The 24,289-nt window shown below is 41.5% G+C and overlaps 1 protein-coding gene across 3 annotated transcripts; it reads left to right on the top strand.

Annotated features, from left to right (window-relative positions):
- The first annotated feature begins 6,648 nt into the window (after window positions 1–6,648).
- On the top strand, window positions 6,649–23,916 carry MMD (monocyte to macrophage differentiation associated). 3 transcript variants are annotated; one of them, XR_010615845.1, is made up of 8 exons: window positions 6,649–6,879; window positions 12,888–12,969; window positions 18,831–18,991; window positions 19,837–19,911; window positions 20,275–20,376; window positions 20,846–20,915; window positions 21,642–22,809; window positions 23,310–23,916. XR_010615845.1 is itself a non-coding variant. In XM_065694059.1 (7 exons), the coding sequence occupies exons 1-7, from the start codon at window positions 6,851–6,853 to the stop codon at window positions 21,840–21,842; spliced, it is 720 nt and encodes a 239-aa protein (XP_065550131.1). In that variant the 5' UTR covers window positions 6,649–6,850; the 3' UTR covers window positions 21,843–23,916. The 3 variants fall into 3 exon arrangements, 2 of the variants coding, with proteins under 2 accessions (XP_065550131.1, XP_065550133.1); XM_065694059.1 differs by having other exon boundaries at window positions 21,642–23,916; XM_065694061.1 differs by lacking the exon at window positions 6,649–6,879 and adding an exon at window positions 10,659–10,679 and having other exon boundaries at window positions 21,642–23,916.
- Window positions 23,917–24,289: the final 373 nt, after the last annotated feature.

Below are 24,289 nucleotides of genomic sequence, written 5' to 3'. Positions count from 1 at the left end.
AGAAGTTTTCTCCCTTTCCACACCTAAACCCCAGAAAGCTAACCAGGTGTCCCCCGTGTGCTGTGTGAGGAAGTCCATACGGTGCTGGCAGGAAGGACAACGTGAGTTCACAGGCTGCCTGGTCTTGGACTCCACCCAGCCCCTGCACCAGCCTGACCCTCACACGCACCTCTTCAGCTGAACTGATTTCATTCATCTTCATCTTTATCTCTTATATTTGTTTTCTAAACTATTGAGAAAACGAGCTGCTGGTTTAAGCTAAAATACAGTCATCAAAATACAATTCAAGCAAACTTACCTTTAAAATCTCAAAATAATTCAGAGTAAAATTTCAACCCTTTAACCACTGACAAGAAATCAATTTGTTTTCTTTTGCTAAATATGTTTAAAATCTCTAAGCAGTCCAAATGGGATGTGGAAATCATTTCGTCTCAGATGACAAATGATGGGCTAAATTCCACCCCCTCCATTCACTTTAGGCTTGACCTGGAGCTGATAGGAAACAATGAGAGCCTTTCTGTTAACTTAAATGGATTTTATGTCAGACCCACTAAGTAACAGCTTATTTCACTTCATTGATTGTGATGTCAAAAATGAGGTATTAAGAGTGATTACGGATGGCAGACACATTCACTGAGTGAAACCCCAAAGGTGGGAACAAAAGAGAAGGGTGAAATGGTTTTGCATGTCAATGTCTAAAGCAGTGATTAAAGATGGTCAGCTTTACCTGTGGAAAGGATTTAAACATGGAGCTTGTTTACTGTGGCTTGGGTATGAGTGAACATTTTTTGCCTGTTAGCCTAAGTTACATACCAATTTCATTTGAAGGAACTGATAGATGTTCTGAGGGCTATGTGCCACACAACCATCACCAACAGGTTAAAATCCTTCATCATATTTTTTTATGGTGCAATTACTGAAAGCTATAAATGCCTGACATTTATTATTTCTAAAAAAGCCTTGAATTGTGGCACCTTTATGACTAAAGCTTCCCAAAGGAAATACTACAGAATCAATGTCTGAAAGCAGAATATTCCATGTTTTTTGAAGTAAAGGTCGTCTGCAGTCACTAACAGACTTGATTCATCTGATGACTCAGAATTTGTGCAGCTGGTCCAAGGCCAGTACAGAGACTGACAAGTGCTGCTCTTCCTCCTTCTCCTCTAAAGATGTGATCTTTTCCCAGTTACACAAAGCACCTCCTGCCCTTGCATCAACTTCATCTAAGCAGGAGGTTTAAAGCGTAACTTTCAACAGGAAGGAATTTGATTTTTCACTCCAAAAGAAAGTTCTCGTTGTAACAAATAAATCACTGTTATCCTACTGAAAACTGTTACTTATGGGAAGATGTTTGAGGTAAATCATGAATCCACATAAACTCAACTCTGTTAAGCAAGGAAGAAATACCAGTGTTCTTGAAACAGTCTTAACAACTGATACAATAGAAATGTGCTTTTAGGATAAGCATGCCATGGGATCTCAGCAACTTTCAAAAAAAGAGACCTTTTCATATTTTCTCTTATTTGAAAGATAAATTAGTATCAAAATTGATCTTTGGTTTTCTCAATATGGATCTTCAAATCTGTGTGATTTTGTTTCCTACCAGAAATGCAATACATGGTAGGACTCTTATTTGATACATAGACCAAGCGGCTGTGAAATGGTGTTTCTCCGTCTTACAGGTTTGAGGCCATGCAAAGTACACCTTTATCAGAATTACTGACAAAAGAGAAACTTTAAGCAGAATTTGACATTTCGTTTTCTAGCCTGCTGTAATCTAATACAAGGCACATCCCTCCAGAATCCCTTGTTTTACTTGCTGTCAGTCTTCTCTATTCTGTTAGGTAATGCTGTAATCCAATTTCAGTTTTAATGCTGGCAGCAAGAGCACTGTGACATCAGGTACATGTTTATGTTTCAACAGTTCTACTGCAAGCAGCTGTATACGCCAAGGAGCCAGCCCTTCTTAGATACTTGTGTCACCCTGGAAAAGTTGCCCAGGCCAGAACTAATTCCATTAGTGTTTGGAAAGCTATTTATAAGCCTGCCTTCTGTGGGATGACCTTATTAATTAGATTGAGGAAGGCTGAGGGAGGGAGAGGTCCTTGTTTCACAAGTCCATTGACATGCATTTCAGCAAGAGATGCTTCTCCTTCACACTGCGCTCAAAAAAGACTGTTAGATAAAGCAGAATCTGGGTCAGTTTGCAACAAGAAAGGAAAAAAAGTGAGTTACATCCAGCTGCCTGCAGGACCCTAGTCCTGGTTCAGACCCAGAGTGTAACTTTTAGCAGGGCGGCTCTGCAGCTGTGTGTCCTCAGACACAGCAAGAAAGCCCAAGCCCTTCTCTGAAGGGCTCTGTGTTGGTTTGTCCACTTGATCTGTTCTGCAGAGATGTATTTGAGGACACATCTCTGCATACAGAGGGAGCACAACCTCAAGCATTTCCTCCAGCGAGCATCCCACAGCTCACACTTTAGCATGAGCTTGCACCCAAAGTGGAGCACACTGCTTTATCTTGGGCTTGCCTAAGACCTATTGCTGCCCTGGTCTCACAGTCCATGTTATTGAAAAACTGATTTTTATATTAGAAACCTGAAGAAGAAATAGAATTTCCTTCAAAAATTGCACCAGTAAGTTATGTTCTAACAGCCAAGGTCTGTTTTAGAACATATTTCTACCATAACCACACACACATCTGAAGCAGGCACTCAGTTACCACTTACTTCTGAATTTGCTCTCTAAATCTAAGGAGGGGAAGGAGCTTTACCTCTAAAGCTTCAAAATCTAACCTTCTTGCATTATCACGTATATCCCTAAGAGACTAGGTCCTCATTCTCTGTTTGTTTTGAAGTCAAAAGAAAACAAAAGAGTATCTTCCTCCACCCTCATTCGCCACAAATGCTTGATGTATTCTCCCATGCAGACTGGGAGTGGAGAGGAGTTTCACCTGTCAAACTTGTTTCCCATGCCTCATTAGTGCCCGTGATGCCTAGCTTGCCTCCCTGCTGCATTAAACTGGCTAAGAGCTTCTCAAGCCATAGCACGCTGTTCTGCTCCCTCCAAAGTCAGCCTCTCATCACTGGCATCTCCAAAAAGTAAGTACCTGGGAACATTAGCAATGTCTTGTCACCAATACATCTGTTTTGGCAACCGTGAAGCTGCTTTCAAATGTTTGTTTCTCTGTTATCTGTTTAATAAATCAAGAGACTGGATATTGTGCGGGCTTATTGTAAGAACTTGTCTGTGCCAAATGGCCAGAAGAAACCCAGCTTTTGTGTGAGATGTTTAGTTTTGTTCGTATAATCTCCTGATCCACTGACATCTCATTATCCTCTTGGGTGGGGAAAAGGAAGCTTTCAGCAAGTCCCGCCTATTTGTTTGACAGATTTGTGCAACCCAAGACAATTTTACAGTGCAGGAAAACAACAGACCCCACTTTTGTGTCCCTATTTGCATAATCCTATAAAAGCATTTGATGTCCGCTTCAGGAATTACGTATGTCTCTGTATGTGTCAACTTAATGCTTATAAATAGTCCAGGAGAACAAACTCCTCCATCCCTAGACAAGCAGATAGTGCCTGTGAGGGACCAGCAGGAGATTCAGCATGGGAAAATTTGACCTAGAAATAATAAGGGCAAACCACATAGCTCATGTGCTTATTGACTTCACTGCTGAGACTGTCAGGATCTGCGATTACTAACAGATTCGCTATGCAAATACCTTCTATTATGTGCCAGAGGGGGTCTATTAGGTATCAACCTGGGATTGCCTGGTTCATTTTGGACAATCCATTTTACAAATACCTCACAGGCCTGATCAGAACCAAATTCCTTTTGCCCAATGAAAAAATAATTGGTTAAATTCCTTATTAATGAATTATTCTTGGCTGTTCATTTTCAATACATTGCTGCTTCTTCCCAGTGCACCATGTGCTAGTGCCCCGCAGCAGGGATGCATTCAGTAAGGAAAATTCTTCCGTCTTCTCATAACCCTGACTCATTTATTAAAATACATTTCTGGCTGAGCTCACTATGACATAGTTCCAGGCTTAAGAACATTTTTAAATCAGATGGCCATTGGGTATTTGAAGGCTTTTTATTCTTTCTTACTTTGTAAATAAGAGTAATCAAACTAATAGGTTTTTGCTTCCTTAATTTAGTATGCTTAATGCCAGTGATTAATGCCAGTTTTTAGGATTTAAGTTTGATAGTCACTTGGCCCATAATAAGGGAGTTCTTTTGCTGTGATTGTTTTTAAAGACATTCTGATTCATTACATCATAAAAAGCAATTACAGAGATGAGCTCAACAAGAGTCACTGGTATTACAAACATGTTACTGGTCAGGATGGCTTTAACCATATCTATGCTGAGTAATTTAGTGGTCTCCTTAAGAGACATAGACATTCAGATCAAAATCTTCCAGTCTCATCACTGCTGTCATGGTGGTTGGTGGTCTTCTTAACCTGGTTCCATTTGGTTAAGCTTCATGATTTGAATGTTCTTGTTTTCATTCAAAATGAACAAGTTGGGAACAGTACTATTTTTTTTTAGCTGTATCTTGAATCTGTAATTCTTTGATGCTCCAGCAACAGGAAGCTACAGCATTTGTTGCTTTAAACATCTCACCATTCTGTGACCACAGAATGAAGGTGGAAAAACAGGCTTTGAAAACTGTGAGGAGAAAAACTCTCTGTGAAACATTTGCTGTCTAGCTCAAATGGCAAAGGCAGCAGGGAAGGAAATGAAAATGAAAGTGGCTTGGAAAGAGACAGAAGAGTCAACAAAGAGCAGAGGGAGTGAGAGGAAACAAAATGCAATGCCTCTGTGCGCACCTTTGAAGGTCTCAGCAGACCCCTTTTATAAGCCGGTCCAGCTTTTCACCAGAAGCCCACAGAAGTCAGCCTTGCTGCCATGGTGTCCACAGCATCACCCATTCCAGAACAGTTTTACGGCCTGAAAGAGCAAATGACTGGGGCAGTCACAGAGCAACGCAAGGGTGGGTGTGTGGTATTGAGCAGGAAGGTAGCTGCACCTCCACAACTTCAACCTCAAAGCCGTGTATTGGGATGCTGCTGAAGCTTCAGATGTTCAAATGCAGCCATGCGCGCATGGCTGGGTTCATCAGTGGTGTCCTCAAACTCTGTTCCTTTTGGATTAACAGATAACATAAGCAATATGAAACTTCATAAGCAGTGACACTGTTAAATCAGGTGATAGATTGAACTAATTCATTAACAGTGATACCTCACTGAGATTAATGGAAGTATTTCTCAGGGAACTAGCTTGGCTTTGCATTTCAGGAGCTCTCCTTTCCAGCAACAAGCTCTACCTTCCCTTTAAGCGAAGCTGAGCAGCCTCCTGTCTGCAGTGGTCCTCTGGCCCAGCCGCAGCTGTCCTTGCTGGAGACCAAAATCTGCAGTTTGGACCAGAAGAGCTTATTCTATCCTGAAACTAGAGAAACTGAGGGACAGTTTACAAAGCTTTTACCACCCAATCAATTCCTCACTCCTGGCATGAAGTAAGATTTAAGTAAAGGGACTGAGTAAAGCCAGATTTGGACTGACTACCAGCCAAGTCATGATGCTCCCGCTTCCTTCTGCTGCCTGAGGTGACAGTTCGTCTGTGGAGTTGACTTACAAACCATGGCAGCAGCAGTCAGCAGATCCTGTCTGTCTGTCTCACTCCTATCATAAAAGATGTTGATCATGAGTATGGTTTATTTGTCTAAACCAGTGGTTGGCTTTGGTGTGCCTCTGCTAATCACTTCTATTGAGGGCTGGAACCGTTCGAAATCTCATTGTAAACAACATCTGAGATTAGAAAACAGGCGTTTGAATAGAACTTTATATTCTTGCAATTCATGTTCTGATTTATACCAATTGAGGAAACACAGCATTAGTCTTTCAGAAGCACGCTTGATATGGTCTTTTCGCTTAGTGAAGTAACCCTTGCTTGGAAAAGTCTGGTTTGAGTAGATAAGATTATGGTTTACAGCTGGGGGAACAAGGAGGAGAGCTAACCAGGTTATCACAAGCTGTCTAGCCACTGTAATCTTGATTTAGGGACAAGTAAATTATTCCACATGCAGCTCTATGCTACAGCAGAGCCTCAGCTTTGCCCGAGGCAGGCTGGGGGGTAAGGGCACCCCTGGCCAGGGCCTCGCTCAGCCGATGCTGTACTCCCCGAGGAAGGGCTCTTCCAGCTTCCAGAGTTTAAGAATTAGGCATGTTGAAATCGCTAAATCCTCATGTGTGCGCCTGTGTGGGTGAACGCGTTGAGACAATGGCAACCCGGCCACCACCTCCTGTCAATCTCCGCTGCTAAATCGCGGCCGCCGCTCCCGGGGCTGCGGGGACGAGCTGCAGCCGCGGCGCTCGGGAAGCCCGGAGCCTCCGACATTGATATTGATATTGATATTGATACTGACATTGATATTGATGCTGACATTGATATTGATGCTGATATTGATACTGATATAGATATTGATGCTGATGCTGTTGCTGTGAGCCTGGACCCCGGCTCAACCCAGGACCCCTCAGGGCGACCCCGCCCCGGGGCGCCTCCCTCCACCCCGCGCCCTCCCGCCATTGCCGCGGTGCGGCGGGGGCGGGCCCAGGCGCCGTAGGCGGGCAGGGGCGGAGGGAGGCGCGGGCCGGGCGGGCAGAGGGGAGCCGGGAGGCCGGTTAAAGCGCCCGCCCGCCCGCCCGGCTCCCGCACCTCACGGCGGACGGCGCCGGCCGTCGCTGCGCGCCGCGGCGGCTCGCTCGCCAATGAGGGCCCGGACTCCGGCCCTCGCCGCCTCAGGAGCCGCCCGCAGCCTCCCGTCCCGACCCCCTGCCCGGACCCATGCGGCGGCTCCAGGAGAGGTTCAGGAGGTGAGGACCCCCCTTCCCGTGGCGGCGGGGCCGTGCTGCCCCGCTCCCCGCGGCTGCTCTGGGCGGTGGGGCCCCCCCGTGCTCCCTCCGCGGCCGGGCGGGCGCCCCGGGGCTCGGGGTCGTGCGCGGGCTGGGCCGTGGCTCTCCGAGGTGTCGTTCAAAGGCCGGTGCCGCGCTGGGGCGCCGGTCCGCGGAGCATCGCCGGTGCTGGGTGAGGAGAGCGGGGCGGGAGCGGGGGCTCTTTGTTGATGGTTTTGTCTGTCTTCCCCCAGTTTAAGTGGGTGAAGGTTCACGCGTCCGGCCCTGTCACATCCCCGGCCCCGCCGCGCCGCCCGCGGAGCCCGACCTGTGGCTCCCGGGCAGGGCTGGGCACGACAGGCCGGGCCCCTCCGCGCCCCTCAGCACGGCGCTGGAGCTCCTCGTTCAGGTGTCACTCGGGGAGGGCTGAGGATGCTGCCGGTTTCAGGGCGGGTCGGTTGGGACCCGGGGTCTCGGGTAAACATGGATGTATGCGGGCTTTAGGTACTGAAGTGCTCAAAGTCCAGGTGCAAGGCCGGTAACTGTTGAGTCTGGCTCCCAGAGGCGGCCAGGTATGCTGCTGTGGGGCTGCCCTGCTCTCCTTTCACCAACCTGCTCAAGAAACCAAAGCCTAAGTGTTAAAAAGGAAATGGAATTGAGAGAAGGATGTGAATGTGGTCAGACCTGGTGCTAGCCCACACCTAGGCTACTGTGCTGGCTGATGCCTTGGCCCTGAGCTCGGATGCGCTGCAGCACCTTGTGTGACTCGTGTTCTTGCTCCACACTCTTCACTTGACATTTTGCCTTTCATACTTACCAGAAGGCTGAGGAGTCTTTGGGGAGGTCAGCGGGATGCACGGACACTTTTTTCCGTGACCTAATCTATGTATGATACCACAATTGTTAATGGATTCTCAGAGTATTGCAGATTTCGTTTTATCTTGAGTATCCTGCTGTAAGTACATGAACCTTTACGCAGCATGTGATTTCACTGATATTTCCAAATAAGTGGTCTGCTGCTGTGCAGATCTGAGTTATTTCTGTGACTCAGTTGTTCGGTGATAGCAAAGATTATGTGAACAGCTACAAACCACAACTAGATGTTTTGTAATCCAGGAAGGAAGGTGCTAGTCCTGAGGAGTATGGCTCTATTTTTAACTGAATGGACTGAAGTTGTAAATAGGGAATATCTGCCAATTTGGTCAAAGAAAGCAAGCTTTTCATAAACCTATTTGTTCTCTTCCAGATCTTACCTAGATGGTCATGAAAAATGTAGCGTTGATCTATTTGACATGCTTGTGATTTTTTTGGCTTTGTTTTTTCCTCTCTAAAACAAAGAGCCTAGGTAATATAGAAATTGCTTCAGTGACGAAATATGTAACCCCATTTAATGAATGCTGCTGCTGCCGGTTTGTGGAGTTATCACCACCTTATTGCAGTTCCTCATATGCTGTTATTTGTGGTTTATTACATCTAAATGGCCTCTCCTGCTGCTGGAAAGCACAAGAAAAAGAGATACAAAAAAGGGTAATGTGCTTTTAAGCTGGTAAAAGGAAGTATGAGGCCTTTTGAGCTGTACAAAGGAAATGGACTTCCTGAAAAGTCTAGAAAATCCAGGTCTTTGAGGCTGTTATCAGTGCTTGCTGTTTTTATGCTTAAAAGAATAACTAATTCAGCAGATGGGACTCAAGAATAAGGCAAGATCTGAAAGTGCTTTTCTCTTCTGCAGTTTGGGGTATAAGCTGTGATACCAGACAAATTCCAGACACATACATACAATAGATTTGGGATTTTATCATTTATTTTTCTAAGCTGGTTTGCATGTAAAGACAAAGCATTAAGAAACCTCAGATTTCCCTCCTGCTTGCTGGAATCACTATGAAACGTACAGCATCTGCTCCTTAGAAATGAATAGGAACTGGAGATCAGGAATCTCACAAAGAATGGATTGGTCCATATGTTTAACATTGTAAATATCTGAAGTGTTTCAAGATCTACGTTCAAGTAGTATAAAGGGAGAGGTATGAGGTTTTTCTCTCATTTTAAATAGCCGTATGTCTTCCTCAGTACCCCTTTTCCACTTACACTGGGAATGTGCTCATCAGAGGTTGTTGCATGCTGTGAAATTATGAAGCTTGGGCCTCCTTGGCTTCAAGTAGATCTTGAACTTTAAGAGTGCATTTAAATTGTGACAATGATCTTGTAACTCGGTTCAGTGCAAAAGCATTCTATGCCTGTGTTACTAGTCTTTTTTGTTTGGAAATTTCATATTCTGATACTGCAGGAGTTAATAATTTATCCTTAAAGGTCTTGGATTGTGAGTATCTTAAATGGAGACATATTTCTGTGTTCTTGTGATGTAATGCTGCATATCCCCTGATTACATCACTCCAGTTTTCACTGGAGCTCCTATTAAAGAATACATTAGAGATTTGTTAGAGAATCAAAAGGCTTCATTTAAAGATGTTTCCTGTAAATTGTAATCTAGTTCAATGGGGTCTTCTCCTGCATTTGATAATAGCCTTAATGGTTGTGTTATAGAGAGCCTTTATTTGAGAGTAAACAGCATCTGAAGGTTGTATATCAAGTTTCAACTTTTAGGAAGGCAAGATTATATTCCTCACAATTATCTTTTCCAGAAGAGGCAAAGTTGACTTGTAGAGAGGAAGAAAAACAATGTCTCTGTGTTGCAGCATTCATGTGGCAGAAAACAAAAAGCATCCATTGTTGGTAGTGGTGTGAGGTTTATTAATTTATTTATCTTTAAGAAAGAACAGAACAGATTTGCCTCTAGACTGTGAATTAGTCTGCAACCAAATTCTTCTGCCCTCATATTGCAATATCATAGATACAGGAGTGTATGACTGACTTTTAACAGTATGCGTCAAAATAATTGTTCCTGGGTTTGATGCTTACTTTAGTGTAGTATCACAAAGCAGCTACTTTCAAACTTCAGGTCTGTTTCTTAAGACATTAAACACCAACTGTCAAACTGGAAATGAAACAAGCGCAAGAGAAGCATTGGCTGGAATTATTGCCCTATTCAGCTACTTTATAAATGACCCTTCCTCTAAAGTTGTTTCTGGTAACTTTTATAAATAGTGTTATAAAAAGGCATGGGGAAAAAAAACCAACCCTGAATTTCTGCTTTACTGGAAACGGCTGTGAGTAGTGACCTGAGCTCATGTGCTCTAGCATTTGCAGTCTGGGTCTTGTCGTTGATACCCTTCAGAAAGGACAGGTTCAGGTATGTCAGGTATCCACCAAAGTTAGGTACTGGGGTGTTGCGAGATCCTTTTCTTTAAGGCAGAGGTAAAGTCAACACTTCCTCTGCTGCCCAAACCAAACACAGTACTGGTACTGGTGCTGTTAGCATAAGCATGTAGGTGAAGGGGATGGGTAACACATTGCTAATGGTGGTGTTCTGCTAGAACTCTCTCTGCTGGAAGAAAAGCAAGTTTCAGCTGCTGTGGGAGTCCAGTAGAACTTTCTGTTCAGCAGCCATTTGTCGCTGTTGTTTTAAATAATCAGAACTGAAATATATAATAATTAAAAAGAAAAACAAGTTTGAAATGTTTTGTAAGCATGAAGTCTTCTGAAGCCAGGTCCTTTTCTGTTTTCCAGCCTGAAGTTACCACACAGGTGAATGACCCTTTGCATGATTCCTGGGCTGGCACAAAGAAAGGGGGAAAACCCCAACCGTAGATAACAGAGAAAGGATAGCTTTGTTCACGTCTGTGTAGTGTTTTACTGCTAATAACACTGTCTTTAAACCAGTGAAGGTAAGAGGTCCTAATAATAAACGGGCTTTTCTGAAGTGCTTGTTCATAATTCTATCTAAAAATCTAACATTATCGCAGGCTCCGTTGTATCTTTTCTATCAAACAAATATGAATGAAAAGTAAGAAATATCAGAAGCAGACCTCTGGTGGATAATGGAAGGTCCCATCAGCAGGCTGCCTTCAAGTATTTATAGATTTTTAGATTATAATAACATCTTGTGTAGAAATTTGGAACAAGAGAAATGATAAAGCTCATACTGAGGATAAGCTTATGCCTTTTATTATTTATTTATTACTATTTTTTTTACTTCGTGTGAGACTTCGGAAGTACCACCATGGCCTTTGGAGAAACATAATAAAATTCTACGTGTCATCAGGGAAAGGTTTCCCATGGCTCTGGATTTATGGAGTGGGACAAAAGCAGCCTAATCCTGGTCATTCAAGTGAGCCAACAGATGCTTTTATTTCACAGTGATTTCCTAACTTGGAAGCAGAACTGAGTAACTGAATGTTCCATGTTTAGAGGATGCTGAGATAGGCTTCAGCAGCTGTTGAAGACCTGCATGCACTGGGCAACAAAATCAGTTTCCAAATGTATACGGGTGCAATGTGATTATCCTCTTGGAGATGAGAGCAAGGTGTCATTGCCACTGACAAAAGACTTGCCAGTTTTTAACAATATATTAACTCCCATGGAATTTTTCACTTCCTGACAGCCATTTATACTCACAGCCTATGAATGAAATACACGTTTTCCTTATCCTATGTATTAGTAACAGTTAAAACTGGTTTTTGAAATTGCCACAATTTGAAGAGCTATCATGGGCACTGTTGTTTTATAAATGCTGTTGATTTTTCATATATCAGTTTAGAAAAGAAAAGGTTTACAAATAAATGACTTAATAAATCAGTCAAGAAAACCAAGTGTCTGGTATCCCAGAAGTCTGGAACTGCTGACTCAAGCTATAAGATTCTGGTTGGCTGTTTTGGGTTTGGTTGTTTTTATCCTGGTTTGAGATTGGCCAATATTTTATGGGTGTCATAAAATTGGGACTGGGTTTGACTTCAACCAGGAGGGACATGGGGGAAGGCCAAAGTTTGTCTAACAAGCTCTTTCTATACAACTAGCTAGCAGAGCTGCTCCCAGTGCTGAGCACACAGGCGTATCCTCTATTTGTTGTGAAGCTGTTCCTGGCTTGTTTGATACCCGACTAACTGTCAGTGCATGGTTTTCTAATAGTCTGCAGTAAACTGGAATTTACTAGTGGAAGAGAATCACTTTTGTATGATGGTAGGCTGTGCTGGGATAACAGACATGGCGATGTAGATGCAGTAGCTCATAGCTTTGATATGGCTGTCTGGTTGTATGTATGTGTGCTGTCTTATAGAGGTTTTTATACGCAGATTTAAATTGTGTAGTCTCACGGAAACAAGTGTTTGTTTTTTTGGGGTAGTTAAATGTGATGTTTGTGTTGGCAAGTTCTTCCAAAGCTTTCTCAGGTTTCGTCATATTCCCTTTGGCTTGTATAGGCTGTGTTTGGTGTGATTGTTGGGTAATACTTGAAAATTCTTAGAGAAAAAAGTAGAAGTTTATGGTAAGCCTCTTCAAACTTTTCCTCTTTGGGGTTAACCATTAGAGTCTCCTTTCATCCCTGTGTAGCTTGGATCTTATTAGAAGCAGAAGATAGCATTAGCCTCAAAGAAAAATTGAGCCATCCAATGCTCCAAACATGAATATCGCTTGCTGTAGGAATTGAAAAGTCAGTGTTCAAGTTGGTTTATTCCAAGGTGTTATACTGGAATACTGCTCTAGTTTCAGGAACTTCTTTAAAGAGTATCGTGGTTGAACCCAGGACAAAGAGTAACCCTTGGCAGTTATAAAGTCCATATTTCAAGAGCAATTTGAACCCATATTATGTAATTTAAATAGGAAATAGTTGGTTCCTCAACCAAGCTGTCAGAAAAGAGGGGGTCTGACTTCAGTATGCAAAGACTTGGTTAAAGATAATGATCCACTGTGACAGGCGGTCACAGAAATGTATTTAATGTGCGTTTCTGTTAAGAGATCTTCCAGTTTAAATAAGTTACTTTTAACATGTCTATATTTACGATTTTTAACGTGACTAGGTTGGAGGTATTCCTTCATGATACTCCAAAGAGATGGTGTATTAACTTTCATAAAAATACCTCCTCTTCATCATTCAACAGGTTCATGAACCACCCAGCTCCAGCAAACAGCCGCTACAAACCCACTTGCTATGAACATGCTGCGAACTGTTACACACATGCAGTAAGTACATTTCCTTTCTTTTTTAAACCAGCTGTTTTGGTAAATCCTTGTGGGTTTGGATGGCTAAATGCTTACTTTTGCCCGGGTATATAACAGTCCAGAAGCCATAATGCTAATTAGGTGGTTGGTAATCACTAGTCCCTGTTCTGAATCTCTAGGAGCTCCAGATGCTTCATAAGACTCCTTTTCACCCAAGTAACTTGCATGTCTTTAAGTAGATGTTTTTCCTCTGTTGCAGTCAAAGGGTGACTATGGTAAAGTGAACACAGGCCCATGCAAGTTAGTCTTGCAAGGCAGATTTCCCAGCACTGTGCTGACATAATACTGTGCAAATCATGTTCTGCAGCTGTAAGATTTATTTGTGTTAGAAGTAGAAGACTTCCTAAGACTACCATGTGGATGGTAGCTAGAAGATCAGGAACAGCTTAGTTCTTACGCTTAATATCTATGAACTGATTCTTTGAGAAAACTGCTGTTTTGAAAGAGGCACTAATAATGCTGACAGCCCTACTAAAAACCTTACTCTGCCCTTATCTTCATACTGTAAGGACCCGTACTAGATTTGCATATATGATATAGACAGAATAAGGAAAGCAGTCATGTTGGTGTGTGTCGTGTTCCCCCCCCCTTGTTTTTCTTTTGTAATTAGGAAGTTTAATTTGCTGTCCGGCACTTTGAACAAGACTTAAAAATGTGTGTGTTTGTTCTTCAAGATAGCATTTGCCCTTTTATAAAAGCAACTTGTGCTTCTCCTCAGCCCCTTGTTTAACTCCAAACATCTGAAGTATGTTTGACTTTGTCCTTAGTCTCTTATCTCCAATGTGGCTGAGTGAGCTACAGATAGGAATGCTCAAGGTAGTGCACAGGACTCTTCAGTTCTAGAAAGAGCTCTGCTCTTAAGGACCCTTTGTGTATAAATAACCAACATACAGCTCAGTGTTGCTGGTGAAAACAAGATCACCTTGGTTTACATTTAGAAAAGGTAACTGAAGCTTAAGTGTTTTGTAAGCCATGGGTCTCATGTACAGCATTATGTAAATATATGCTTGTTTGTCTAGGGAATGAAGCAACATTCTGTTAGTTAGCACAAATATGTAGTTTATCTCATAATCCTTGTACAAATCTTGCTTACTCTGGGCAAAAAGTTAGATTTCAAAATATCTGGCAGAAGTTGCTGAACTCCTTAGCAATTCAAGCCTTCATCTAGTTGGAAAATAGGCACGTCTTATTCCTGCCTGCTAGCAGTAGGTTGCAGCCAAGGTGTTCTATCAGTATTTTCTGGTATGCTCCAGTTGCTGGTGAAGCTGTCTAATTGCTTTCTGAACAGCCAAGCTACATGCTAAAACCTTCCATGAGCTGTTAACGCCTTGGGGATATGCAATGTTGGCATACCCATTGGAAGAAGATAGTGTAGTATAAAAGAGGGATTGTTACTCCTTAAATACAATTGTGTGCCATAAATAACTTTTAATCAAAATCTAAACCCTTGAAATAGGAGTCTGATCTGGGAAAGCACAGTGGATTATACAGAAAAAGCTGTGGGGCATGCTTGCTTCACCTCCGTGTTACAGATTGGTTTACTCAATGTTAGACAGTCAAGTGGTCTTGGAGTCCTTGCCACTAGATTACAGCATGAGTTTTCCATTTGAGATTGATGTAAATTTTACAGAACAGTTTGAAAAATATATGGAGAACCCCTGCTAAAGCTTTAGTCATGCTTCAGGAAGTAGACAACTTGTGTTTTATGAGCATGGCTGTATCCTCAGTAGCTATCCTGTCTGGGTTTTGACTTAAAAATATACAGTTTATGCAGCTGCTTAGAAACCAAAACCCCAAAAACCAACCAACCAAAACCTCCTGAACAGTAAATGGGGATACATAACCCCATGCGTATCTTTTTGGTATGATGCTTGAAAGGTAATTTTGTGTAGCATAGTAAAGGTATCTTCAAATTTCTAATTAGTAAGGCTGTTTAAAATGTCTTGACTTTTTTAGCTTTAAATGAAGCACTGACTTGTCTTTAGACACGAGGAGAGAGGAAGGGCAGCTAAGCAGTTGAATACAGAGACAGAAAAGGCTGCTCGCTGTGTTTAGAAGAACAGGAAGGAAACAGTGTATGAGAGAAGCAGGAGTTCTAAGAATTTGAGTTGTAAGGCAAGCTAAATCTAAGGGGAGCGATAGCTCTTTCGCAATGAAACTTTCTAGTGTACGTAAGGTTTATCAGACAAAAGATATGCTCTGCTGTATTAAACCCTCAGAATTCAGGCACAGCTTGCTTTATACTGCTCTAAGTTTCTTCCAACTGCCTTAAAAGGAGGAACTATTCTTAACATAAGTTACAGTCTCTAAATTCCAGTCTTGGTTTGTGCAGTGCATGGAAAAAACAAGAAGTATAAATATTCCAAAAATGAGGCCTAGAGCACTTAGCAGGCCACTTGAGCATGGAAGAAGGGCTCATCAGGTTTCAGAAAGACTCTTGTGTTGAAAAAGTCTCTGTTCTACCTGACTGATTTGGGCAGTTTCTCTGCTATCTGTGTATTGACCAACACAAGTAGGTCATCTTCTGATTTGGGAAGAGAAAACTGGTGAGTAGGGAAACTTGGCTTCAGGACTGCAGTCTGGAGTGGGCGGCTTGAGATGCACACAGTCCTTCATGGCTCCTTCTGAGTGTCACATGTGCTTTTGGCTGCCTCGTTGATCATTCCATTGTCTTCCTTTCCCAAGAGGAAGTGTGGGGAGCATCTCTATGTTAGTGTTTCTCAATGAAAGACACATGAGATTGCAACAATAACTCCATTACAGCAATGACACCATTGCAACAATAACACCATGCTTTGCAACAGTGGATTGTGCATCGCAAGTTGTTGCTGGCTACGTGACGTGCACAGCCTGTGCGCGAAGAAAATAACATTCATGACAAAGTAAATTATATACAAAAGCATAATTTTAAGAGATTTTTAAACCTCTCAGTGGGAGAGATTTTCTGCAGAAATACAGAAAGAATACAGTAAAATACGGACCAACGTATCAGTATCCTAAGCAACCCCAGATAGGTGGAAGATTTAGCACCTTTCAGCATCTTTCTTTGTGCCTTAAGGCTTTTTTGCAGTGGCTGCAATTGCACTCGCATTCTATTAGTTCTTACTCTTTGATTGAATAGCTCTCATTTTAAGGGACTGATTGCTTGCTTCTCCATTCTGAAGATCAAAATGCACTTCTTGCACCAGAGATTGATTATTATTTTTTTTTTTTGAATGAACATGTTAAAATCTGCCTTGTTTTGTTGATTAAAGTGTTACATTTATCTTGTAAGATGGATGTTAGGTATAATGAAGTCCATTGTAGCATATGTTATGTGGTATGACGTTAGCATCTGAAGAACCCTTTTCCAGTTGGCTGGAACAGCAGGGTATTATTTCTGGATTTTGTCTTTAATCTAGCTATTTTTAGTCAGAAAAAGAGTAATAAAACATCTCTTGTTTAGTCTAACTGCTCTCATGATGCATATCGGGTACAGAGGGAAAAGTGTTTCCAAATAGAATGCTTAGAAAAAACAGTAAATCCTTCTTATGGTAGTATAGTGCTGTTCCCTGTGAGAAGACAAGCCAGAAAAAAGGTTAATTCAGGTCTTCATTCACATACTTATTTGTAGCTGCATTCTTCATTCTGAAGATGCAAAGAAGACTGATTATTTGTTTTAATCCTATAACTTTATATACAATAATTACTGGAAAGAGTGATTGACATCAAAGTCTGTGTTGGCCCGTTTGAGCATTACACATCATAGCTTAAGTTGTGAAATACTTACTTTGGTAGACTAGAAAAAGCTGGGATAGCTGTGTAAGAAAGGCAAGTTGTCCTGTGTAATAGCTGGTTTCCAAAGTGGCCTTCCTTCCTATAAAATGGTCTCAGTCAGAGCTCCAGGCAAAATCTTTGAGCAGCTTATGCCCAGGCTTTTAGTAGGGAATTAGTAAGGATTTGCTATTTTACCCAGTACTTGTGTTCATGATACTTGTGGGTGCATAATCTCTCCGAACCTTTCAGTTAGTTTTGTCAAAACCAGAATTTGCACTAGAAATTGGGAAGGAATCTGTTGAACATGGATACAGCCTGACTGCACAGCTTAAAGAATCATGGCTAAAAAGCTATTTCTGGAGCTCAGTATCCTCCTGTCTCCTGCAAAAACTAAATGAAACAACTGCCACAGCTAGTCAGACCCTTACTGTCTCAAGGGCTTCAGCCACTCTTTAAACTGTATGTCATATGTGAAAACCAGGAGTGACTAATCCCCTGAGGAGTGAAATACTTTAACCTTTCCTGAATGTGGGGGCTGTCCAGGATATGTAGATGGAAATTTATGGTTTGTGATAAATGAGAAGCCAGGCTGGCAGACTATTTTTGTCCTGAGAGTGCATGAGGTCAACTTCCATAGTCTCATTACAGAAACTCCGAAAGCGTTTTCACCTCTGATCCAAGTGCTGTGGATAGAGGAATACCATACTTTTCACTTCCATGGCTCTACAGCTTTTGGTGTAAACGTACTCAATTTTTCAAAAAGGAAGAAGATAGAGGAATGAAGCTGTGGTTCATATGCTTCAAAAGCCACCCTCAGTTGTCTGGAGTTTTTTTACAACTCTGGATTAACCAACTACTCTGCATGTTCTGCACTGTAGCTGTGATCAGAACCTTGGTTTCTTCTAGTCCTTAAGCAGATAAAGGACAAAGACAGTGCAGGCTAGATCAGAACTCTGCCCTCTGAGCTATCCGACCTGTAATGCAAAGCAGATCTGCAGATTCGTTTAAACAGTTTTTGTTCTAAGCATTATTGTTTAGCATGTGGGGCTTGGGTTTAACTATGAAGAATTTAACCTATGAAGGTTATTCACAATTCAGCATCTTAAGATACACCATAGGGACTGGAAGGAAACTTGTGTGGTGTTTTTAACTTAGAAAGCTGACAAAGATATGGAGATATGCCTTGGTAGTGGAAGGAAACAGGTAGAAATGTTTGAAATACTTGTTAGGCATGTCTTCCGCCCCCCCCCCCCCCCCCCTGCTTCCTTCCTTGTTAGCTTTTTTCTGAATGAGGCAACGGTACCTGATGTAATTTATTCTGGAAACAGGGTATTCTGTAAATGTATATGAAGCCTGAAGCCTACTTCTTAGATACGTCATATGAGCATGTTAATTCCATCGTGATGTTCTAACAGTGGTTGCTTTGGAAGATCTGAATTAAAGCTGCTTGAGAGGGAGCTGGTAAGCAGAGCAGACTTGGATATACTTCATTAAAAGAACATCTTTGTAGAATCTATTAATAAAAGAAATGTAGAGTTAGAACTATTTATGATATCTGAACCCCAAGTTCTGCAAAGCTTTTGCTTAATTTTCTTAACCTCATACTTGCAGATGATTTGTTTCTTCATTTGGGATTTAAGTTTATTTTGGTCTGTCCCATGCTCTGCCTTTATGCACAAGAGGTGGCTTAGGGTCAAGCCTAGAGTAAGGTCAAAACACAAAGCAGAATGTGAAAATAAACCCACTATTAAGATGTAGCAGATTCTTTTGTCTCATTTTTTCATGGCTAGAGGAGCTAGCAACCTAGCCTAATACCATGTGAGGACAAATTTGTCACAAACGGGTATAACATGGATGTCTGAGACATTGGTGAAGTCTTGATGCGTATGTGTCAACACTCAGCTAAAGGAGAAACTTGCTCTGGTTCAGAGCTCGTCACGGATTGTCGGATGTGTACAGTCTTACCAGGCACGCTGCAGTTGTCTCTGCCCTGCTGGTGCTGTACTGTGGGTGGTACTGCGCTGGCTGCCAGAAAAAGACTGAACAGTGGCCTTTTGTTTCCTTAGTTCCTCATTGTTCCTGCAATTGTGGGCAGTGCCCTTCTCCACCGGCTCTCTGATGATCGATGGGAAAAGATAACAGCATGGATGTACGGCGTGGGGCTCTGTGCGCTCTTCATTGTCTCCACAGTATTTCATATCGTTTCCTGGAAAAAGAGTCACTTAAGGTATCACTGTAAGATGTAGGAGGTGTTTTATTTTCATGTCCTGTGATGGGTTTTCCACTGTGTTGATGGCTTTAAAGAAGGCTGGAGTGGTATCATGTACTGAATCATGCAAAAAACACTCTTGATTCTATTGGAAGAAATAGTGAGCCAAGCTCTTGCACAAATAAGCTTCAATGTCTGCTGTTTTTCTAGGCCCTAGTGGCTCTTAATCCAGTATTTGAATGGGAAAAACATTATCTAAGTGCACAGTGAATATGATCCCATTGCAGAAATGAGAACACTGTCTGGGACTATGGCATGCTCAAATACTTTGAGGAACAGAGAGTTTGCCAAGAGAATTATAATACCATACACAGCTAACTGGCAGGAAGCCTCATGGGGAGCAAGGCAGCAGCAGCAGAATTGAGATGGGATTTTTTTCATTATTACTTATGTTTATATTTTTGGTCCCATTAAGATTCCTGTATAATTCTGGGCCATAAATTGGATTTAACCAGTGATCACAGAATAGTAACAGCTTCTGCATTAGGCAGAGTTGATGTGCCAGCTTTTTGCCTCCTTGCCAGAGAGCAGGATGTATGCTGGGGTGGAGAAGGGAAGAGAAATGGAGGAGTGCTCATCTCCTTGCATCTTCCATTTAGAGCCTCCTGTCAGCTGAACAGTCCAACAAATGGTTTTAAGAGCTTATGGAGCTGATGGTATTTTCCCTAAAGTAATTCCAAAGTGTGTCAGGGATACAATACAAAATTGTATGTGTGTGTGGTATAATACATATATACTGTGTGTGTGATATAATACAAAAACCTTTCAAAAATCTAACTTGGTGACTTGTTCTCTCTTACCAGGACAATGGAGCATTGCTTTCACATGTGTGACAGAATGATGATCTATGTCTTCATTGCAGCATCATATGCACCATGGTAAGAAACCTGAAGTACAGCTTCAGGATTAAAGCTTTTTCCAATATGAACAGTTTATTTCCAAAATCTAGAGGTATCTTCTTAGGTACAGTTGACTACATTCTGCATTGCAAAATGCTACATAATGTAATCTCCTGGGTTTTGCTGAGCCGAAAGTAATTTATCTATATTCCACATCCATGCTTCCCTCACATTAATACAGATGCACCTTCTTCCTCTCTGTATAGAACGTCCAAGTGTCTTCTCCCCCATCGTGCCTATGTTATAGCTGTGAATATTTATTTTTATCAAGCCCTACTCCTCTTTTGTCAATGTGGTCCCTTTGTTCATCACTTTTGTCTCTTGAAATCTTTGTACCTCCAGGTTAAATCTACGTGAACTTGGACCTCTAGCATCTCACATGCGTTGGTTTATCTGGCTGATGGCTGCTGGAGGAACCATTTATGTATTTCTCTACCATGAAAAGTAAGAATTATTATTTGCATTTAAGCTTAAACTGAAAGCTTGAAAATTGAAGGGTGGGGGCTTTCTTGCTTTATGAATGTTCTTATCCAGCCTTCTTGGTTTTGTTTTGAGTTGAGTCCTTGAGTTCAGATCTGAATTCTTGAGCTGCTTTCACTACTTGTCCTCAGGGAGCAGGACCCAGCTCTTTCGTTTTGGAGATGAGCTATTCATGTTCTTGTCAAATAAAAAAATACAAGTTGTCTCAATGTTTTATTCTCACTAGTACTTAGTGCAATTGAATACATCTGGGCAGTATTTAGAGAAGAAGGTATTGGCTGTAATTGTACAATGCACAGATAACCAAAAATAAAGCTAGTATTTATCTATCTGCATAAAGCTTTTTGAATAGTTAAAGGGACCCATGCTAATAAAAAAATTATGTTCCTCCTCTTGTACACCTCCTTAAATGACTCCAATCCTTCCTTTTTAGGTATAAGATCGTTGAACTATTTTTCTATCTAGCGATGGGATTTTCTCCTGCTCTGGTAGTGACATCCATGGTAAGGAATGTGACTATTAACGTTACAAACACACAGACTTTCCTTTTATAACTAGCTTAAGTTCCATTGCAGGTCTGTCTCTTTTATCTGAAAAGATGTTAATTTTAGTCTGCTGTAATTGTGAATCTTCTCTCTGCAGAAGAACCAAATCTAGTCAGTTGTATTTTTGGTTTATAGTTTACATTTCTGTTGAAATGCTACCTTGTTTTCTTCAATCTGGGCTGCAGGCTCTAGATAAAAAGAGTTTAGGTTTCAGACTTCACTTCTGAGATACTTCTGAAAGGATATTGGACATACAATTCAGTTACTTCCATTTGAGTAAAAACGATGTGGATGTGAAGTACCTTTTGGTATGCCAAAACCTTGCTGAATGCTTCCCCCAACTAGTAGGAATTGCATTAAAGGCACCCTTACACACAGTAATGTGGTTTTCTTTCTCCGTGTTTGACTGCTCTGGTAGTGAGCATGAAGCAAAACATCAAGCTTGCCATAATTCTCAAGCTACCCAAATATTACTTCTATAGTGCACTGATATATTGCATATTTCACAAAATATAATCTAAATACACTTGTTTTCTCACTTGTCCATCTGTCATATCCATGATGTTCTGAGCTGTAACAGCCAGCTGTCTTCTCTTGGGGGAGGAAATCACTTTGTATTTTGTATATAAAATACCCTTTTCCTTCTCTATACCCTATCCCTAATCTTTCCTTGTCAATTGACAGAGTAACACCGATGGACTTCAGGAGGTTGCCTGGGGAGGCTTGATCTATTGTCTGGGTGTGGTGTTCTTCAAGAGCGATGGAGTCATCCCGTTTGCCCATGCCATCTGGCACATATTTGTGGCCACAGCAGCTGCTGTTCATTACTATGCCATTTGGAAGTACCTTTACAGAAGTCCTGCAGACATAATTCGACACTTATGAGATATATATATATATATAAAATAGTCTGCACTTGGCCTCTGTAACAGTATTATTTGACTTAAGGAATTTGGGGGGAGATTGGAAAATTGCACAGTAAAACTGCACTGACTTTGGTAGTTCTCTGAACACAATTACTGTGAACTGATGTCGTGTGTGTCCTGCAGTTGCCCATCAGATGGCAAGTGCTGTCAATAACCAAGATACTGTACTGCAGTACCAAGAGTCCATTCCACATTAGCAGAACTGGCTACCTGATGTTTACAAATAAATTTTGTATTCTAGTTTAATTTTACAATTTTTAACTACGTGGATTTTTCTAAATTAGTGATTCAAAAGGTGAAGTCAGTGCAAGAGTGAAAATGTAACTCTCTGGATTTGCAATTGGTTTCTATCACCTTTCCACTAATCATGTATTAAACACGAATCACAGACAGATAATCTACTTTTACCACCCATTCTCTTGGTATAATGTGACTTTTATAGAAACTTTCTGTGTTTTTGGTAAACTTTGAAATGATACTTCTTGAACTGAAACCACACAAGTGTCATCTATGCAGTTCCTCATGTTGCAGAATCTTGCAAGAAATGGTTACATTCCACATACTGTACTGACAAGCAAACATTGTACCTCTTCCAAAGGTTGTATTACAGGTGTAATTGTAATAACCACTTTTACAAACTAAAATCTAAATGTGATTCTGCTGATTTTTAACATGATAGCATCCTGCTCGTCTATAGTACCACTTGAACAGCGCTTTAATTTGGTTTTATTAGTGATGGAAATGAAGTGCTTCAAAAGGAATAGTTAATGTGATTTTTCTTCTCCAGATTCCCAGTTCCCCACCATGCTGCCCAGCCAGGCAGCAGCTTGGATGAAAGCTGACTTAGGAAGGGTTGGCAGAATTAAGGAAGGTGGACAGCTAACAGCCAAACCAGAGTCAGTCATTTCTCCAGGATAGATACACAGGTATTGGTGCTGTAATAGTAAGGCTTGGATTTTCAAAGGGATTTATATTGTCCAACAGAACCCATTCCCACCAGCTGCTGCTGGGGTTATTCTGTTGGGAGATCCTGGTCAGAGCAGCAGCTATAGAGCAGTTGCTGACCGCTTTGAGTCATGGTTACTGGTTCATCACAAGCACAGCCTTTCAGGGGGAGAGCTTGAAGAACCTGATGCAGTGTCACTTGTCATTCTGAGATGTTACACAGAGCAAAACTGGTCATTAATTGTGTTGATGTCTTTCTGTACAGGAAAAGCAAATGTGGTAGCAAATCATGATTGTAGAACATGTGCATTAAATGACCAGCTGTAGAAGAGTCACTGTAATACTGGTTGTCCAATAATTGTATCCTGTCCCACTATATAATGAATGTCTTATATTAAGATTGACTTTATCCTTTTTCTAATTTACTCAGTTTTTCATGTCAGTATTTAAAAACAAAACCAAAATGTGTTGCCTTTTTCAGATTTTGTTCTGGATATTGCCTGTCTGCAAACAATGAGTATCAAGATAGGGATGTTTTTCAAGGTACCATTTAATACTGCACCTGGGTTTGCCAGTGGGTTGCATATTTTAGAGCACACACATTTGTATACAGAATTTACAAGAGGGACAGACTTTAAATTCAAGGCATTGAAGAGTTGCTGGATGGTGTTGGCAGGTGGTAGGAGAAATTGCACCACCACAGCAGACTAATTGACTGCCCCGAAAGAGAACTGATGGAACATCTGGGCAGGTGATTCCTAGTACAACACTCGCACATCTGGATGCCTCAGTTTTTTAACATTGTGTCTATTTTAATACTTTCCACTTTTTGTGAGTTCATCTATTTTGTTAAAAATGCAGTACTGTTAAAACCACTAAAATACATGTAAGGGGTTTCTGTCGTCAGAAGTGAAGCTATTGCTTGAACATGTTTGTTTTAAGTTAATTTTTCATGGCATTGCTTTTTTGGAGTATTTGAAATGGTTTTTAAAGATTTCAATTCGCCAAAAGTATTTTGAATTACTGTGTTCTAGTCAATACGATACTGAATGTACCAGACTAACAATAAACATTTTGTGCAATTTGGACACTTGTATCCTCAGTGGTTGTTCTTCCCCCCCGCCCCCCCCCCCCCCCCCCACCACTTATGCAGGAAAGTGAGGGACTGACTTGCTACTCCTGACATGAGAGACCCAGAGTTGAACCAATGACCCTCAGCCAACTCTTCAGGATAAAAGCAGTAGGAAAGGTTACAGCCCAAGTTATTCAATTTGTGGTATGGAAAAATATGTCTAAATTTGGTCAACATTGGGAACCTGCTGCTTTCCCTTTTGCTGTTATGGATCACTTTTCTTATGCCATTATATACTTCTGGGTTGTTTTTTTTTTTAATGATGTAACACTAAACTACATAATTATGCTCCTATCCCTATAGCAGCATCACTGCATAAAATGCATGCA

Source organism: Lathamus discolor, chromosome 13 (genome assembly GCF_037157495.1).
Source record: "Lathamus discolor isolate bLatDis1 chromosome 13, bLatDis1.hap1, whole genome shotgun sequence".
NCBI classification, from domain to species: Eukaryota; Metazoa; Chordata; class Aves; order Psittaciformes; family Psittacidae; genus Lathamus; species Lathamus discolor.
This window is presented reverse-complemented; position numbering and strand designations above follow the sequence as displayed.

Bases quoted from the DNA above. Each gene is read 5' to 3' on its own strand.
- MMD (XM_065694059.1), top strand. From the start codon at position 6,851: ATGCGGCGGCTCCAGGAGAGGTTCAGGAG. The intron at 6,880-12,887 runs GTGAGGACCCCC...ATCATTCAACAG, and splicing joins CTCCAGGAGAGGTTCAGGAG to GTTCATGAACCACCCAGCTC. The intron at 12,970-18,830 runs GTAAGTACATTT...TTGTTTCCTTAG, and splicing joins CGAACTGTTACACACATGCA to TTCCTCATTGTTCCTGCAAT.